Source organism: Alligator sinensis, unplaced genomic scaffold, assembly GCF_000455745.1.
Source record: "Alligator sinensis unplaced genomic scaffold, ASM45574v1 scaffold400_1, whole genome shotgun sequence".
In the NCBI taxonomy this organism is placed as follows: Eukaryota; Metazoa; Chordata; order Crocodylia; family Alligatoridae; genus Alligator; species Alligator sinensis.
In genome coordinates, this window is record NW_005841897.1 from 47040 (window position 1) to 66316 (window position 19277).

General features: G+C 47.2%; 3 protein-coding genes across 6 annotated transcripts in view; 2 read left to right on the forward strand and 1 right to left on the reverse strand.

The window, feature by feature from the left end:
• Positions 1–2964, forward strand: part of LOC102372537 (polycystin-1-like) — a gene marked incomplete at its 5' end in the record, with an annotated part of 49727 nt that extends 46763 nt beyond the window's left edge. Inside the window, one exon of the mRNA XM_025197430.1 lies at positions 1300–2964. Coding sequence (XP_025053215.1) covers positions 1300–2010 — 711 coding nt within the window. The remainder of the gene's footprint in view (positions 1–1299) is intronic.
• A 1521-nt stretch (positions 2965–4485) lies between these two features.
• Positions 4486–10855, reverse strand: NAT9 (N-acetyltransferase 9 (putative)). 4 transcript variants are annotated; one of them, XM_006018246.3, is made up of 7 exons: positions 10811–10855; positions 9889–9975; positions 9043–9152; positions 6945–7085; positions 6550–6609; positions 6235–6329; positions 4486–6139 (listed from the first exon to the last, which is right to left on the reverse strand). In XM_006018246.3, the coding sequence occupies exons 2-7, from the start codon at positions 9963–9965 to the stop codon at positions 5993–5995; spliced, it is 630 nt and encodes a 209-aa protein (XP_006018308.1). In that variant the 5' UTR covers positions 9966–9975; positions 10811–10855; the 3' UTR covers positions 4486–5992. The 4 variants fall into 4 exon arrangements, with proteins under 4 accessions (XP_006018308.1, XP_006018307.1, XP_006018309.1 ...); XM_006018245.3 differs by having other exon boundaries at positions 10736–10825; XM_006018247.3 differs by having other exon boundaries at positions 10698–10824.
• A 149-nt stretch (positions 10856–11004) lies between these two features.
• The window catches only part of TMEM104 (transmembrane protein 104), a 64737-nt gene continuing 56464 nt past the window's right edge, over positions 11005–19277 (forward strand). The window contains exons 1-3 of the mRNA XM_006018248.3: positions 11005–11056; positions 12720–12825; positions 16918–17039. Coding sequence (XP_006018310.1) covers positions 11022–11056; positions 12720–12825; positions 16918–17039 — 263 coding nt within the window. The 5' untranslated portion in view covers positions 11005–11021. The remainder of the gene's footprint in view (positions 11057–12719; positions 12826–16917; positions 17040–19277) is intronic.

Below are 19277 nucleotides of genomic sequence, written 5' to 3' on the forward strand. Positions count from 1 at the left end.
CCCCCCCCCCCCCGCCAGCCAGTCGGCAATTGAGGGGGGGGTCCCCCCACCGCCAATCTCACTGACCGGGAAGCACAAGCAGCGCTCCATGATAACTGGCGCTTCACCTGGTGCCCCCACTCACTGTCCAGCACTCGCGGGGGGGCACCGGCACTCCAACCTGCCCATCACCTAAGCAGGGAGCGCTGCCTGTCAGGGGGAGCACCAGCACTCTCAGGGGTGCACATGCACCCCCATGCATCCCCTGCGCATCACCACTGGGAGATGGTTGCAAACTACCTGTTGGACTTTCCAACAGCCCATGAGCCATTTACTAAATATCTGAAGCTGCAGCAAAGTAGGTTTAGATTGAATATCAGCAAAAACTTCTTCACTGTTAGAACAATGAGGCAGTGGAATATAGACACCTGGGGCAGTTGTGGCCTCTGCATCACTGCGGGTGTTCAAGAAGAGGATGGACAGCCACTGGTCGGGGATGATCCAGGTGTAGTTGTGTCTATGTTCTCTATGGAGATTTCCCAGGCTTCTGGGCTTGCTGGTTGCCACATGAGGCTGGGAGGGAATTCTGCCCCTGCTTTTCTGCTACATGACAAGTGCGTTGTTCTTTTGGTTTTTTGGGGGAGGGAGTTTAAGCCTTCCTCAAAAACATTGGGTGTTGGCTACAGCCAACACTGGGGACTTTGACTGGGCTGTGCCAATGCTCTTGCTGGGACCAAAGCCAGAGGTTCCTGGCTATGGGGTCTTGTCCCTCTCCTCAGGATCAGACCGATTGCCAGATTTAGTGTCAGGCAGGAATTTTACCAATCTGTGGTCAGATTGGTATGGACTGTGGGGGGTTTTGCCTTCCTCTAGCACAGAGGTAGCCCTCTACCTGGGATCTCTTGAGCAAATAACAAACTTTTACAGAAGCAGGATGTTGGCTGCTGTGGTTCCCCTGCTTTACCCGTGGCAGGCTTGGGTGTCGTGTCTTGTGTTGTGTCAGGGTTGATGGTAGTTTTACACAGAGGTTAAATTATGGATTAGTATGGGCTGGTTCGACTAAGGATGATCCTGCTTCAGGCAGGGGGTTCGATTTCGATTAGATGACCTCTGGAGGTCCCTTCCAGCCCTGTTTAATGATTTCTATGATTTCGGTTGATCCCGTATTAACCCCATCGTAGCTATTGACAAAATGTACAGTGGGATCAAAAAGCCTGTATGTAACCTTCAGGGACAGGGGACATAGCCACTGTAGCTCCCATGTCCTTGGTGATGGGAGACCGTGTGATCATCCACGTTCCCACTCCTTTTGTCTTTCAGTTCCGTCACAAAGTGAAATTTGAAGGGATGGATTCCCTGCTCTCCCATTCCTCTGGGAACTCCAAACACTCCCGACTCCCCTCGGCTGGCACGGTCATTCGCTGTGCCAGCTCTACCGTCTCTTCCGGCTCCCTCAGTTCGGAGGAGCTGGCCCTTCCCGAGAGCCCTGCCCCTGAGCCCTACAAGGTGGAGTTTTATCTGGAGCGCCTTCCCTCTGCCCTGAACAACCTGCTGGACCAGTTTGACCGGGTCATTAGGGTAACGGAGGATGTGTGCCACCTGGAGAGTGGTCTGGAACAGGCTCAGAAGAGAATTGCTGAGAAGAAGGGACAAACGGAGAAGGTGTCACTGGCCCCAGGTAAGCAGCTAGAGCTACCAAGTGCTTGCAGCACCTTCTCAGAGTCTGCCCTAGCCAGACTGAGGGTTCACAGGAGCAAGATCTCCACCTGCAATGCCAATGACTGGCACAAGCCGCATTTGCAGCCTCCAGCAGAGGCCATGCCTTGCCAAGGGGCTGGGCCCAAGTCCTGGCTGGGGAATGCTCCAGTATCAACTGATCCCAGTCAAAGGTCTCTTCATGCACCAGGCCCTTTGTTCAAATGGCAGCCCAAGAGTGAGGAAGGGCAGGCGTGTCTGTACCATGACATTCCCCTTAGGCAGATCCCTCTGAAGAGAAGAGCATGGCAGACAGAAGGCCCAGGGGATACCTAATAAGACAGATATGGGCTCCCACTTCCTATCTCCTCTGCCCCAGACTTGGAAGTTGAAGTCTTCTGTTTACAAAATGTATTTCACAAATCCTTAGCATAGCCCAGTCCTTCAGCCCTATGGTGCCATTGTTCCCAACCTCTCTGTGCCTTTTCCTTTAGTCTTGTGATGCTGTTGGCCAGGGCAGAGCTGAACCCCTGTACAGTTGTTACACAGGCTACCTCACTGGTAGCGACTAATCCAGGCAGTGCTGGCCTTCTGCAGCAGTTGTGGACTAAATGGACGCATTTCCACCACTTTCACCACCGCTGATTCCCCTCCACCTGCAGTCACAGAAACAGACTCCTTGAAAGGCCACTGAAGCTATGTCCCATCAAGGAAGTCCTCCCCATGGTGTTGCTGATCAGTATTAGAGTTGCTGGATCTCCACGACTAGCATTTGTCCTTGGGTTCCTCAGCACTCTTAGGCATTTTTCTTTCAACACATTCATATTGCAGCCTTGAAGAAATCTGGGGTGGGACAAAGTGATGAAAGATGGTTCATGGTATGAAGCAACATAGGAAAATGTGTTGATCTGCATTACTAACAGCAGCTAGCTAGTTTTTTATCTAAACTTAAGTAGTGTGTAATTAACTAACAGACTTGATTATATAGGAAAGAAATTACTGGGCACCGACACCAACTGTCCCCTACAACTGTGCTTTGCGTGTGGAACATCCCACATTGATTTCAAAGCCCTTCTCCCTTTATGACCCGTGTCCATTTGTTCTGTGTTCTCCCCACCCTCTCTCTGGGTCTACTTTGGTTTCTGGACCAGGCAATGAGGCATGGCCACTGCAGAGTGCGTACACCACAGCTCATTCGAAGACTGAGCTGAGCCAAGGTGCTGTTTTGTTGTCACAGTTCATATACTGTAGGAAACACAAGCGTCTGCCATCTCCTGGTGGTAAATACCAATGCTGTCTAATAAAATCAGGACTTTGGCCCATACAATTTGGACCTCAGCCCCACCCAGGTCTGTTTTCAGGAAATTGGGAAAAATCAAAAACAGCCTATTTTATATTACAAGTTTGAAAATAAACTCCTTTTTTAGCTCATTTTCAGGTTTGAGCTGTGCAGTTCTGTTCTTTTTGCTTCTCACTGACTGCAACAAAATTAAGACCCCATTTTAGGAAGAGAAGAAATGTTTCCTTGTAATACACGTCTGAATCCTGTGGAAGCCAAAAGGAAGATGTTTTACTTCCCAGCCTCAGAAGGCAGCTGTGACTTCACTGTAGCATCATAAGTGTCCTTATTTCCATGCTGTAAGTAGTGATGCTTTTTCTCTTCAAAAAAATTCTTTGCAGGGATTTCTAAAAGCCCTAAATGCAGATATCAGAGACATGGCAATGATCATCTCCAAATAAAGGCGCACACAGTCCCAAATTTTCCCTCTAGCACAATCCTATATCAAATGGAAGTAGAGAAAAACCCATAATGCACCTGAATTGTGCAAATACTCTACCAGGGGGACATTTATTCCTGATCCCAGCTGGTGATCAAGAGCAGGAGGATTAATAGCCCCTGTAACTTTAATCCCAGCTCTAAGTAGAGCTGCTCTTCACTTTATTACTCTGCAAGGCTTTTGCTTATAAGCAAATCCACCCTAAATACCTCCTGGCTGATTAAAAGACCACAATACGCTACTATTGCACTTGCTTTTAATATTAGTCATAGAAATAATGCATTTAAATGAACTCAAATCAGAATGAAAATCCCCAGGACCCGCACACACAAATAGCAGCACTAAAAATTCTGCAGGGTACCAATTACTGATTAAATATATCCCCATTCAGATTGGAAACCTATTATCCAACACAGCAGAAATTAAACATTTCTGGTCATTAAAGGAATTAGTCAATAAGGCTACTGTAATGCAAACAGCCCTTGTGCCCTTATCATCTGGTAACACTGATTTTCAAACAAGCATAATAGTATCTTGGCTACCTTATCCTTTACACCCTTGTTGCAACTGAATTTCCTCATTCAACTTATTGTGGGAATCTCTATCACAGCCGTGTACCTCCTTTCCAATACTTGTACTGAGTAGTCCTGGGACAGATAATTCTCCCCTCCAAAAATCATCCTCTAGTGATGTAAGTAGCTTGGCATCTCCAGTTTTATGTCCCCTCTTACCTATAGTAATTTAGTGCCTGCTTTCCCATCTTTTAGAAGCATCCTTCTTTAACACTGCTGGCAATAGGGAAGTCAACCAGACATCCTTTAGCAGGTCCCCACACCTCAGGGTGAAGCTGCACATTAAGGCTATACTAAGGGCACTTAAAACAGAAGCATCTACATGTTAAAGCTTGTTAACTTGAGCTAAGCGCCCTCTATGGGCATTTTTACATGCGTTTTGGGATGCGGCGCTGGGCACTTTAATTAGCAAGCTGCGGTAATTAAAAGCACCCATGCGTCATGTGTATCAGCGTCCCTGCATGTCCCCACACTGAAAAAATTGCAGCGGGGAGCTTTGAACTAAAGCTCATTGAACACGTTTTATTTCAAAGCACCTCACCGCCATTTTTGCAGCACGGGGATGCTGATACACGTGATGTGGAAGATTACCGGAGCACATCAATTTTCGTGCTCCAGCAGACTTGATTAATCAAGTGTGCTTCAATGTGCGGGATTTCCAGTGCACTGAAGCAGGCTCCATGCATGTGTATAAGAGCCTTAAATGTCTCAAAGTTACACCACTCCAGGCGAGGGCTAACTCTTGGCCATGCTACCAAGTTCACATTACAGTAACTTCAGTCAGCTCCATGGAGATAAAATGAGTGATTTGCAGTCCTCCAGCATCCCAAAATTCACTGCATTTCACTGCAATGCACTGTACTGCAAATATACTGTATAGGGTCAAGTTATTCTGGGTCCTGACCATATCCCTGGCTCCCTAGCCCTATAGTGGTTAAGTCAGGGCTGTGCAGGCAAAAAATGGTATTAACCCTAAACATGTGACTGCTCACTGCATGTTCTAACTTTAACTCCACTTAACATTCGACAGATTTAGTATGGTCTAAGTGCGACATGCAACTTCACCCTCAGATTCACCTCAGCAGCCATGAAGGATACTCAGCACCTCAGGATGGGGCCCTTAATATTTTAATTGTACCAGCCTCTCTCATGAAGCTGTGCTCATGCTAAGCAATGGGGCTCTGGCTTTACAGCCCCATTCCCACAGCTTAGTGGGGAGGTAGCTAGAAATGGCGGTTCCCAAGGATTAAGCCTAAAAGGCAAGGTGGAAGCCTAACATACAAGCCATGAGGCACCTGAAGAATTTGCAGTAATAAGTACTGATCTAACAGACCTGCTGACACTCCCACCAACTCATGTCTGAGGTACTCAGAATAATTCTTTTCCCCGTCCCTCCTTCCCCAGCCTATTCCCTTCCCCACTGCTGCTGACCAGCATTTTACAACCAAAGGTAGCAGCTGAGCAACATGCCTGACCAGGTCAAGCTACAGCATGTCATACTCATATCAAATTTTATTCAAGAGAAAGCAGGCCAGACTATCCTGCTGTTGTGATGCTGAACACCACTGCTAACACTGGTGGTATTTGTAGACTACTCTGCTCACCCAGTAATTAATTTGGTGATAAAATGTTTAGACCCTGAGAGTAGAAACAGGATGTTTTGAGGCTAAAAGGACCCTTCCCAGCTGAGCTGTATTTGTGTGCTTTCTTATTAGCACGTGTTCATCCAGTTTTTGGGCTGTACTCTGAAGGAATTCTCCTGCAGGCATTGTATTGGGGCTGCAGTGGAAAGTCAGCCATGCTCTGTGGTACCCCGGGTACCTAGAGCAGCAGCAAAGCAGCTGAAGTTTGTTGTTTGATCTACTAATGATGCACAGACATTTGCCATCCACACCCTTGGTGACACTGTCAAACAGCTCCTTCTTGGAAAGCTAACATGTGCATGCATCGTTCCTTCCAGGACAGCCATCAGCTTTCAGAGGCCAGGTTCTGCAGCTTCATATCCCTGTAGCTTTTCTCCTCCACGTGGCCTGTCTGCTCCAAGAGCCAGTGTTTCTCCTGCTCACTCACATCCAGTCTCAATGTCACCTCCTCAAAGATGCTGTTCACAGCAACCTGTAGCATGGAGAACACAATCCAACTCAATCTCACTCGAAGAAGAAATGCTGCTTCATAGGGAAAAGCTGCCTCAGTACAAAACAGGCTGTTACCTCCTTGAAATGAAGCTTCCTGAACATGCTGGTGCTAGCTTTGTTTTCCTGGCCAATCTTAGCCTCAAATTTGGTGATTCCCAGTTTTGTCACCCCTGCGGGAAAAGCCAAAAAGACCAACACGCCTACTGTTAGAATCTCCATGCTCCTCCATACTGGTAGAACTACACATGCAAGAGTCCCATACTCCTTAAAAAGGGGGCCAAGACCTACCTACTGCCCCCTCCCACCTCTGACAACAAGGTAAGGGAACATTTGCTTCTCAATCCCTCCTATCACAATACATCCAACCCTCCTGGGTTTAACACTCCATACCGTAGAACATCATCATCAGAGTGGCCTCCTTGCCAAACCCTCTGCCGCGGTAGCAGGGCTCTGAAAGAGACAGGAATAGAAGTTTGTCTTACTCTATACAGCACAGGCCTTGTTCTTATAGCAGATTTTCTGCAGATGTTCTAAGCAGGATGAATGGAGAATGGTTTGCATATCATGACAGCTTTATCAGCATAATTCAATCAGCACAGAAAGCTTATACATTCTCCTCATGCTCTTCAGTTGGCACAGACCACTGTTGCTTGTTTGAGAGGAGGGACAGATCATCATAATCTACTTGAAACCATCTGTATGAAAGGGGATTTCATGACCAAAAGTCACTGCAGGCTCTAGGATGATGGCAGCATTAGACGCAGCGGAGGGAAGAGTGAACGTACCTGCAATCATGACTTCAATCTCTCCCAAAGCCAGATCGTCAAAGTCCGTGAGAAAGAGATTCACGTCCCCGACCATGCAGTCCTCATCCATGCCAGCCTGTCCGGACCACCTCTCTGTATCCAGCACAATGAACGTGCATTCTGGGGAAAATGGGAAAGCAGCACAATCCTCCAAGCATGTTCGAGGTTCATTCGCAAATTACTGAAGGATGAAATTAAAGATGTATAATGGGCAGAGACACGACATCCTGCACGTGTTAATAACCTGGGCAAACTGGTACCCAGGCTTCCTGGGACAGGCAGGCATGCATGGCAGCACCGACTGTACTAGAAATACTCTGGAGAAGCCATCCTAGCTTCAGTTTGCAAGGACAGAAGGGTTCACACAGGCACTGTAGCTGGATGCAGTTTTCCTCATTGCGTCTCATTTTAAAGCAAACTTGTGCTGTACTCAGGGTTTCTTGGGCCAAAGACCAAGGAGACCTGCTAGGCTGCCCAGTCCATTCATCTGCTCCCTTTGGTGCATCTCCCTGGGCCTAAAACATCAGTCAAGACAGAAGTCACAAGTTCAGGTCTGTCCCAGCCTCAGTGGTTTGCCACTATGCATTTATAGCAGTTTGCTTCTCACTGCCAGCAACTTGCCACCCTTTAATAGAAACGATTCAGGCAGCAAACTCAAACCTGGGACTTGGAAAGCTGTTCCATTTCAAGTAGAGAAATACAGCCCCCCTCCCACCCATTTAGGGGGATCAAGTCAGATCAGAGTTGGCTGCCCAGCTGCTGTGCAGGGGAGAAGAGTGTAAGAAATTACATCATTGTTAGCAAGAATGGATACAGCAGAGCTCTGACACTCTCAGCATTCATCCAATCCCTCAAAGGACTAGGTGCAAATGCCCCCCAGGCAGATGGATTCAGACTGACACAGAATGCCAGTGCCAGCTTTTCTCTAGCTCAGGGGCAAACTCACCCAGCCCTTTGGGTCTGATCCAGACTGTGGGGTTTCTTGGGGACTAGATCCAGACCCAGAAGTAAGGCAAATGTCAGGGCGCCATGACGGTTAAGGCTGCACACATGCATGGGCCACATCAGCCAAAAAAGCCAGCAGCCGAGAGTGTCAATTTTCCTTTTATTGGTGCCGATACGATAGGACTGATGTATCAGCGCACCTCTACTGCACACTGGATAACTTATTTCCACTGGCCAGATCTGGCTCACAAGCCTTACTTTTAACACCCTTGCTTTATCCTACAGCTCTGATCTTGTCACTCTTTGCTGCAAAGGGCAATTATTTGTTTTCCTTTTCAAGGTCCCCTCGTGGCCCAATATCTCCCATTCAGGATCTTACTGTTGACTCCACCTCCAACAGCCCACATCAAACACTTGCTAAATGTTCAGACACTTTCTTATTCTCTCCCATGTGACTGGTCATACTTTGGAGAAACTAGCTGTGAACCTCTACCAACCCCCTTTTTGCTGTGATGCTGATAAGGGCTTTGAGAACATCTGGGCTGTGGGTGTGTTGACTGCTTGTCACATGGTTCACTCATGCTCTTTTGCTCGGCTGATTCTATTTCTTGCACCTTGTATTGTGCTGGGATTGTAAACTCTTTGGGGTAAGCTCCTTCTTATTTGTATAGTAAGAAACATGAATGCATCCAAGACTGGGAATCCTAGGTGCTTTGATCATGATCCACACCTCAGACATATTATTTATGCCCAGCTAAGGTGGACTGATCCTAACTCTTGTTAGTCATCAAGTGGGCCTGTGCTTTCACTCTGCATTTCCTGGGTTTCAGAGGTCCAGGTGACTACTCATACCTTAGGTGTCCATGAGCCACAGTAATCTGCAAGACAATCTGAGCATACGCATGAATTTTAAAGCGCTTGGGGGAAAAAGAGGCTGTTGAACAGGACACTAGCCTGAAGCAGGACTATAGTGAAGCTACTGCCTTGCTGTGGTGTCTTACACCCCTTCCAGCACAGGCTAGTGGCATCTCTCTTGCCAGAAACTCAAAGAGATAGCTACTGTTCTTAACAGCATATAGGGGAAAGAGTTCTCAACTCCCTCCCGCTCCTAAGAAATGTTTGAACTCCTCACTGTCTGCATCCTCCCGCCAGCTGCGCTGCATCTCATACTCCTGTTCTAGGCTCAGTGGTTCAGAAGCAGTCAGCCGCTGGAGCTCCACCGATTTCATCCACTCGTGGTACCTGAGGAAGGAAGCCAAAGACAGAATCCAGGTCTGTTTAGCACATCTCTGATTATGTTTATATGAACCTTTAAGGGTCACTGTCACCCCTACAATGAGTCTATTCAGGAAATGGCAGGCTGGCATACATGATTGTAACCCTCACTTAATTCCCTGAAATAACATAGGAAGCCATATAAAATCTCCTGCACTCGAATGAAGAGACTAATTCTGGTGTTTGACATTTTACTTCATGTCTCTCTGCACCATTTATAGTTTCATTGTGCTTAATGTTTAAGCTCCTTCAATACCTCCCACTCAGGTTTAGGAGCTAAAGTTTCACTTTGGGGAATGGTAACAGTGATTGTGAAAGCAGCAGTTGCATGTGATGGATGTGTGGTTATCTGTATGAAATCAGCCGGTGTGTCAGGGCCAGGCATAACTGAACAAGTACCTCGTATCATAACCAGAGTTCAAGAGAAGTATTAATAGAGCTGGCATTAGCTGTCTCTCTTTACTGACCGACTTGGCTGAGAGCACCAAGACACCAAATTGTCCTCCCACTTAGCTGTGATTGCTAAACAGCAGGATAAAGCAAGAGGGCTCAGCACAACCAAAGCAAAGCTCAAACTGGCCCTGATTCTACCATGCCACCTCCTTGCTGAAATAGTCCCCAGCCCCTTTCACAACAGGTACATTTACTTCAAGCTGAATCTTAAAATGAGAAGCAGCTGTGACCGAGTAGGCAGGCTGCGTACCGGGGCACATGGGCAGCGGTATATGGCACCAATGCCACCTTCTTCCCTTGCAGCACCGTGTTCTGGTTGATCTTCATGGTCTGACAGCTGAAAGAAAGAGACAGAAAGGAAATCACCAAAGCCTGTTGAGATGTTGAAGGTCTTCAAAATAGATCAGCTACACCCAGGGGCAGATCGAGGGGGCAGGGTGCACTGGGGCATTTGCACCTCTCTTTGATCCCTGCTCCACCCAAAGGTCAAAGCCAACTGCCTGGCTGTGGCAGGCAGGGCTGAAGGAGTCACTTGACTCCACGGCTCATCGTCATCTACCTGATCCCTTCTAAACTCTTCATGGCACAGGTGTTAACAACTCTCTCTCTTTTTTTAAAGATCTTGATGTTCCACCCATCAAGCTATTTTTTTTTTTTTTGCCAAGCTGCTGTCAGCTTCTCCTGGTAACGAGGCTCCTATTTCACAGCCTTGCAGATTGCTTTTAACCGACTCCAAGGAAGTTGTGTTTGTTTTGACTTCAAACTTATACCGAATAACACAGCCTGGGGCCCCTGGCGTGTGAGCAAAGCTTCTCCTGGATGTTTCAACTGGAGAAAAATCCATCTCGTTTCATAGGGGAGGGTATGCCTCAGCTCCTAGATCCACACCCCAGATCCGCCCATGGCTGCACCTCCAGCTTCTCGAACCCTTTCAGGGTTACGGCCGGGTAGTTTATGTAGCACCCCATATACACACACGTGCCCCCTCACCCCCTCAATCTCACACACACACACACCCCCCACACTCGCGCCCTCCACCGCACCCCCCCCACCACACACCTCACCACACACGCGTGTGCGCGCGATTCTGCCCCCACCCCGTGCTTTCCTGCACCGCGGATGCGGGCCCAGCTGTGGCAGTCGCTGCGGCGTCCACCACGTGTCTCCCTCACCTGCCGGAAGCCCCCGTACCCCGTGCGCATGCGCACCCGCTTCCCCTTTCCTCGCCCCACTGACTTCCGCCCTTCCTCTGCCGCTGCCACCCTGGCCGCCTCGGTCCCGCCCCTCTCACGTGACGCGCGGCAGCCAATCCGCGGCGGAGGCACCCAAGTTGCCTTGGTCACGCGTGCGGAAGGTAGCTGTCCGGCTGGGGAGAGGTTGCGCATGCGCCGGGAGGTCTGCGATGAGGGGTCCGAGCGGTAAGTGATCGCGGGGCGGGGGTCCCGGCTGGCGCGGCCCCGCAGGATACGGGCGTGTGCGCATGTGTGCATACACACCGGTGCACGTCCCCCCGTACATATACGGCAGCGTGTGAGTGGTGCACGCGCGTGCTGAGCGGGGCCTGGCCAAGCCCGCCGGGTCCGAAATCATGAGACCAACTTTTAAAAATCAAGAGATTTGGCACGTGAATCATGAGATGCTGTTTTGGAAGGGGGTGGGGGTGGTATTTGTGAAGGTGTCGGGGGCTACAGGGCGTCCCCGGGGCCGTGGGTCAGGAGGGGAGTGAGGGGCAGCAGCAAGGCTGGGGCCTGGGAGCGAGGGGCAGACAGGCGTGAGCACACGTGTGTACACACACACACACCTGTGTCGCATGACTCGTTCCAGCCTCGGTGCCCCTGGATTGGCTTTTGTGACCCCTTGCTCCCAGCACCATCCCCCTGCCTCCTTTCCCACCTTTTGTATTCAACTTGCTCCACGTTACACGTTGCTCTGTACTGTCCTTTTACAGCGTTTGACAACGTGAGCGCCCGTTCACAAAAGCTTGTATTCTCTATATTTAGTCTGTAAGTTATCTATCTCCCTGGCTTTCTGGGTTCAGTTACTCCATCAGACAACCGTTGTGCCGGCTCTGTCGGAAGATGTCGGTCGAAGGGCACCTCTTCTTCGCAGCATTTGTCTTTGTATGTGTTCGTAGGTATTGTGAAGTTCACCAAAGGCTTGTATCATTGAGGTCCAGCCATAACATGATGAATGTATTTATTTATTTGATTTATAGGCCACCCTACCTAGTAGGTTCAGAACAGCTTGCAGTAATTGTACTAATACATCCAAAAGGGTCGCCTGTTTATATTTGGGGATACTGGGAGGGACGAGGATTTCTTAGGGTGATACCTTTTACTGGACCAGCTGCATAGTTGGGATTGAATTAGACGAGCTTTTGAATTGTACTAATACATCCAAAAGGGTCGCCTGTTTATATTTGGGGATACTGGGAGGGACGGGATTTCTTAGGGTGATACCTTTTACTGGACCAGCTGCATAGTTGGGATTGAATTAGACGAGCTTTTGAATGCGAGGCATTCTTCCTCAGGTCCCTGGGAGTGATTATGAATCCTCTTTCTTCTTCTGTAAGAGCCAGCAGGAGCTGTGTGCGGTAGTGAATGTCAAAGGACACAGGCTCTTATGTAGGTGGTAGTGTGATCTAATCATTGTCATAGCAAAACAAAAAAGAAAAGAAAGCTGGAAGGCTCTGTTTTCTGCTCAAAGCATGATCATTTCTTGTCTAACTGCCTGGGTAAATAGTTGATTGACTTGCGTACATGGGAACTGCTGCATAGAAAGCATCTTTCTCAGTGGGTAATCCAGGCTTGATGTCCAGCTCGCTGGTAATGTTTGTGGACGTCTCCAAGAAAGCAAAGAGTTGCTAGAGCAGAGGGTTGGGGAGGCTGGGGTGGGGAGAAGGGGATGGGGAGAAAGGGCTGTGTGTGCTGATGTTCAAGCACAGGGCAGAGTCCTAACTGCAGTGTGTCACTGGAATCCTCTTCCACTCACCGTAACAGCTCGTTGCCCATTAGTTTTGCTGCTCTGCGACAGCCATATCTCATTGTAGTAATAACCAGGCCTGATGCTCTTTTCTTTTAGGTTAGAGGCAGTGGAAACAGAAGACAACATTTCTCCAGCTGTGGCCCCTCAATCTTCAAAGATGGCGAATGGCATCACTGACACAGGGGAGCTCTACTCTCCTTATGTGAGTATTAATATTGGAATATGGCACAGCTGCTTGTTTGTGGAAGAGAGGTCTTCAAAATCCTCCCTGCTGCCAAGGTATCTTCTTCCTTGGGAAACAGGAAGTGAAATTAAGATAATCAGTGTCAGCATTGCAAGGAAAGCCACATAAAGTCAGGGGAGGGCAGTGATTGTGTTCATCTTATTACCTGTGGGATCTAGTTTTACGTGACACCAACCAAAGACTGCTTTACTGTATGAAAGCATCTAAAACATCTGGAGTCCGGTGAGACAGCTTAGGGATCTTAGTGTCTTCGAACACTGTATGTTGTTTGTCTTGGTCCCTTTTCAACCTACATTTAAAAAAACATGATGCTGAAAATGGCATCACCTTACTGTAACTCTGGCTCAGTTGTCTTTTGAGAGGCATCCATTTGCTTCCCTGACATAAGCTATTCTAAAATAGTGGGCTATAATGTTCTCATTTTTACATCATGAGTAACTTCACAAACCTTAAGGAAACACAGTTGCCTTAACGCTTAATCATTTTGAAAAAGAAGCTTAAGATATAGCACCTGCCTTCAACGGTATGTGCTTACTTTGTGGTCTTACAAACACATTTTCCTTTTTAAAAATGGCTTCTCCCTTGTTGCTGGATGAGAAATTATGACTAGGAGGGCAATTGTATTGGACGCAAAATTGACCGTAGAGGCTGAAAATAACTGTGTGTAAAGCATGTCAGATGTAAGCAGCAAACTAAAAAGGTACATTGGAAAAACTTTATTTTTTCACTCCTCTAGTCATTTTCGTTTCCAGTGTTAGTTGAAATCATGGCATATAAAAATAATTTCACATGAGCTTTTTTCTGTGCCAGCTATGAAAGGAGGGTAGAGTCTACAGGTACAATTTTAAAGGGAGCATCAAAGTTTTGATTTATTACCTGTGATGTACACATGGCAAGGCATAGCTTGGAAATCTAAAATTCCAGTTGTTCAAAGTCTGGGGATTGCTGGGTCAATTCCAACATATTAAAAATACATAGCCATTGTGGAGCACCAGCATGCATTGTGAGATCAGATAGCTCATAAACCCAGCAGGCTTGCAGCTTGTTCTGAGTGCTGCTAGGAACAATAGTGTTCATGGCTTGTGGGACAGGCCAAGTCTGGATCTCAAAATTATTATAATTACCATGTCACCACTTTTCCCAAAGTGATCTAAAGAAACATTAAAGACCAGCACTAGAAAGGATTGGCTCTCATATCAAGGCATGTCAGCTTTCACGTGCTATGAAATGTTCATCTTAACTCTAGGGACTCTGTATAATCTTATGGAAGAACTGGGCATTAGGATATCATAAGCGTATTAGCAGCTAAAATTTGGACAAAATTGAAAAGTGAAGGGCACAGGGGAGCAGGACAGAATCAAAATAACTGGATTTAAAGCTTTAATGTTGGCTGTTTCATTATGGTTTGTGGATACATTTGTTTGTGGCTTGTCCTTTTGCTGTAAAGTCATAAGCCTTTCCACTTGGGGGTAGCTACATTGGCTTAGCTGAGTTAAGTGGAGGAAATATTGAGTGGTGGTGAAGTTAGATAAGTCTTAAATATTCTTTACTTAACAAGAGCTGCTTGTAACATCAGTAGCAGCATGTACACCCAGACCTTGCTAGAATTGGGCATAGATTTTCTCTCTCATTTTTAATGTCTTTATTTGTGGAAGTTATTGTCGTTTTCCATAGCCAACCAAATCTACTAATGCAGCATGCATCCCACACACTTTTCTTTCTTTCTTTCTTTCTTTCTTTTTCTTTTTAAGTGTCTAGCCAGGAGCAGAAATGCACCATTGAACCAGCACAAAATCATTCAGGGCAAGTAACCTCTTTAGGCCAATGGTCCTGAACCAGGCTGAGATGAGGAAGTCGAAACTCATATAGGGAGAATGTTTTTGCTCTCAGGTGGTATTTTTGGTACTGACTTTGGTTAGTGTAAAGCAAGCCAGTTTGAGGGGGAATGTTGAATTCTGGCTTGTTAGCACTTAGTAGCTTTTTTCTTGCTGTATCTTGAGTACAAAATATTAGTGTTGCAGAAGTCTTATGTAGTCTGAGCTCTGAGGAACTTAAGCTTCTTTCTGAGGCTGCAGGGATCTGTCTGCCCCTGAATCTGAGTACACAAATGCAGTGCCAGTCTTTGCATCCATTCAACAAAAGTCAAGGAAAATCACCTGGGTTTCTGTCCAAAAGACCTTTGGTGCTGAGTGAATGAGCTGAGGCCCTTGGCACTTGGAACAGAAGGTGATGTATGTAGGAAACGACACCTCTGCCCACAGAGTGAAAGAGCCTTTCTGCAGGCCGGGAAGGCTGCGGTCTGGTCCTTTGGGAGACCTCTCAATAGATCAATTTGCCATTCACTTTCCAGTGAGCACAAGTGGAAAGAGCTGTCAGGATCTACTAACCGATCACCCCCTGCTCTCTGAAAAGTGCCCTCTGAGGTGGCAGCCGGTATAACCTTTTATCATCTTATATATGTGATATTTTAGGTTATAATTATTATGATAACATCTCTTAGAAAATCTGTTAATATAGGGGAGGGTCGTCTTAAATTTATGACCTCTTTTCATACGATTGCACATAGCTAGAGCAACATGATGGACCCAATGATCTGTAAGGTCCCTTCCAGACCTTAGCAACTGTGAAACACATTTTGAGACAGGGAGACCAGGAAGTAAGTGCCTTACTCAGGTGCCTGTTTCTCTTTGGCAGGCCAAGACCATGAGAGAGGACCCCTCCTCCCCCCAACCGCCCTTATGTCAGCTGTGTGTTATGGGATTTGCAAGGAATCCCATCTGATTGTAGTCTGCTGTTGGACAAAAACAAGGTCATGATCCTAGATAAGATGCTTCATTCTTGTGTCCACCATCTCAAAACATGCTGCTTCAGCTATGTGCACTCGTAACCAATCAATTTGAGCATACCAGAATCTATGCCATCCCTCCTGTAGAGGTGACATCATAAAAGACCATACCCATCACAGTGTAGTGTATTGTTCAGGGAGCAGCATGATTTTTCCAGGAATTAGCTCCTTACAGATCCTGATATCTCTTTCTGCTGTGCTTCCTGGACTGCAGCTGCAGCAGCCTGTGATAGAGGAACTGGTACTAGACTGCAGGGAAATGTGAGTAATCGTACCATGACACAATCTATGATCTTCCCCCTCCCAAAGCTGCCGAGTGAGCAAATTATGTTCATTGAGCCAAAGGCTTCCAGCCACAAGGATTATTCATCAGTTTGGGTCACACGGTGCTCCTAGACCCCATTGCTTTGGTCAGCAGATCTGGTTTTACTTGCTGATACCAGCTTAAAAGAATGGGTCTTGGAAATGGAAGTTGGGTGGTGGGGCCAAGAGTGTATCAGTGCTTCCAGACTCTCCAGTACTTTATACCCCCACTATTTTTGGTTCCAGCAGCTTTTTTGGGTATAAACATTAACTTTGCTATGGTGTGGGCTAGAGGAAGTGATTTAATCTCTTGCAGTCCTCAACTACCATAAATACCTTTTGATGTCATGAGATTTCTGTGCAAATCTCAGAGGCTGTGCCTGACTATCTGGAGTGGCTGGGAGGAGTTGTCCCCCGGTAACTGTTGATAGGTTATGCAGCCAGTAAATTCTTAAAACTGACTGAAGCACACGTAGAGCTAGCCTGCGCCAGGCACAAAAATGCAGGCAAGGTTGCAAGCTGCTACAATACAACTGCCATGCATCCAGTCCCTTATTGGCACAGATTGTGGCTCTGATGTGTGGTGCATTGTGGGGTGATTATGATGTAGCTCAGCATCTACTGAGGCTTGGATTGCAATGCTCTGTAAGTCCCAAAGAGAATGGATTTGAAGGGGAATGTCTTTCACTGGGGGCATGCTAATATCTTGATCCCCTTGGCTACCTCTCTCTTGTTCTCAGAGTCATCTCCACCTACCTTCACTTCTACCCTGTACTTGTGCTCCCTCCCCCAAATACGTACACAGGTCACATTCCAGCCACATAGCAGCATCACTGCATTATCTCAGCTAATTCCCCCAGGGTGGTTGCAGACTCTAATGTTGATTGTCTGGCTGATTGCAGGTCGGTCTGGTTTACATGTTCAACCTTATCGTTGGGACGGGAGCCCTCACCATGCCCAAGGCCTTTGCGACTGCTGGATGGCTCGTCAGCCTCATTCTCTTAATGTTCCTGGGCTTCATGAGGTAGGAGCTTGCTGTATCTGTGCCTGTCTGTAGCATGCAGGGGGGTGGGGGCTGGCATTATCTAAAAGATGCAGGCCAATGCTGTGGTGAGAAGGCCAGTCTCTCTGACACTCGGATGCCTACAGTTGTCTTGAACCCTGTGTAAAGACTCTGGTTTTCATAGCAAATTCTGACTATCAGAGGCCTGCAGTTTGGAGGTGCAGTTCCTCTCGCTGTTGGAAAGGACAAGACCTTCTCTGTCTGCTTCAGAGTCTCCTGTGTCCTGCATGACTGTTTTTGCTACACAACCTTTCCCCACCTGTTTCTTGGGGGCCCACTCCCCCATTGATCTATCCAGTGCCTATCTATAAGACAAGTAGTTTTCCCCAAGCACTAACAGCAGCACCAAATTGGTGTGATTCTTGACAAGTTCACCTCTGTTGTACTTCACATAGCAGCTGTGGAACTGACCTGGCACATTGGGTTTGCTTCAGCTCTTACAAAGCTTTGAGCAACAGCAGGGGCACTGGGGCTAGGTCTTTCTGCAGACTCAGGAAGGCGGCTCTCTTATGATTCCCATTTGGAAGGACATCTTGACCTCATAAGAGTTGAACACTTTCTTTCTGCCAGTTTGGGCACCTGTGCTCAGCAGGGAAGGTTTCCAGCTCACTACGGACAAAGTTTTCAAGTCTTGCTCTGAGTTGGCAGACTTGGCCTCCTCTGGCTGAGTTGATTATGGACCAGATTGTGATAACAAACAGTTGGTCAGACATTTGTGTGTGTGTGAACTGTAACCATTTTAAGTATGCCGCAACGAGAAGACCTTAAGGTATTCAAAGGATCAGCTGGGTCCTCTAAACCCATCTGTCTTGTGTTTGGTCTGAGATGCAAGCAGTGCCAGCAGATGCTTGGGGTATAGAGACGGAGGTCTGTACTGATTCAGCAGCTTGGAGCACCCACACCAATGAAAGAGGAGGTCACTTGCCACAAAACTATTCCTTCCTCATTCTCCCTGCCTCCCTTTGCAAGTTGTGAGGTTTGCTCTAAGCTGGTCTGAATTTTGAACTTTAGTTAGGTTACCTGTGCACCAGGGGAGCAGAAGGCAGTTGGATACAATTAGTCTCATTAAACCAGATGTTTTGGGCACTCCAGCAGCACCTGTAAAGCATGCTCTATTTCCAAAGAGATGTAAAGCTCTCTGTCTCTCCCTGCTCACTAAAGATCACCTTATTTTTTGCAAGCGCAGGCAGTGCTCATCCTGGTGTCCTGGCCATATTCCATTTTGCATCCTAAATTCCTTCTACACTGTAGGTCAGATCCAATATTTTTCTTAAATTGCTGGCCTGTGCTGTTTGGAGATTGAACAGCTGCCATGTTCCACTCAAGAGGAGGCTGCATTTTACTGGGGTATGAACTGATCCTTGCAAATCCCCTACCTCAGGTGTATTAAGGCTTAATTGTCAACTGTGGTACCCTGAAAAAGAACCTCTATGAAAGTGCAAGTGATTATTGATAGACCAGGACTACAGAAATTACCAGTCGGGGTTGAATTCTGAAGCAGTTTCTTTCAAAGAAATATCCTTCCTAAAGCTTAAAGCCCCTGTCCAGCCATGTGCCTTCTGCCACATATGTCTCTTTCTCAGTTTAACCTTGGTACAGTCCTTGTGCCAGGCTTTATAAGGCACTGGGACCGTGTACTTTGGGAGTTGAGCTGCCCTCTTGATTTCCTTCCAGTGTTAGCACTTCTGGCTCCCTAATACCCTCTAGAGAACCTTCAGCACTGCAGTAGCCTACGTGGGGAAATCATTATCCCCACCCCGGGAATGGGCTGCCGTACTTCCATCCTAGCAAAACTAATTTCTCATTTGAACTTGATGAATGAGTTCGGTTTGTGAAGCAGTAAGAAACCGCTTTACAGACTTAAATAAGATTGATTTGGGTTTTATTAAAAGGCGAGGGGGATAGGAACCTTTCAAATGGGCATTGAGCTGAGATAATGACAATCTATGCCTAAAAGCGGGTAAGTAAATTGGAATGGGGACCGGGGACCTCCAATGGGTCAGTGGCTCCAGCCATCTCCTTTTAAAGACGCTGTCCTGCTCCTTATTTAATTCCTTACAAAGCTTTTCTCCATTCTTGGCAGAGTTAGTTTTTGACGTCCAAATCATCTGCCTGTTGCTCCTAACTCTACGACAATAACGCAGTGCCCTTCCATAGCTCTTCATCTGAGAATGTTTTGCAGGCATGAGGAGGAAGAAG

Bases quoted from the DNA above. Each gene is read 5' to 3' on its own strand.
- NAT9 (XM_025197513.1), bottom strand. From the start codon at position 9,277: ATGCCAGCCTGCCATTTCCTGAATAGACTCATTGTAGGGGTGACAGTG. The intron at 6,610-6,944 runs GTACGTTCACTC...TGTCTCTTTCAG, and splicing joins GATTGAAGTCATGATTGCAG to AGCCCTGCTACCGCGGCAGA. The intron at 6,330-6,549 runs GTATGGAGTGTT...CTTTTCCCGCAG, and splicing joins TCTGATGATGATGTTCTACG to GGGTGACAAAACTGGGAATC.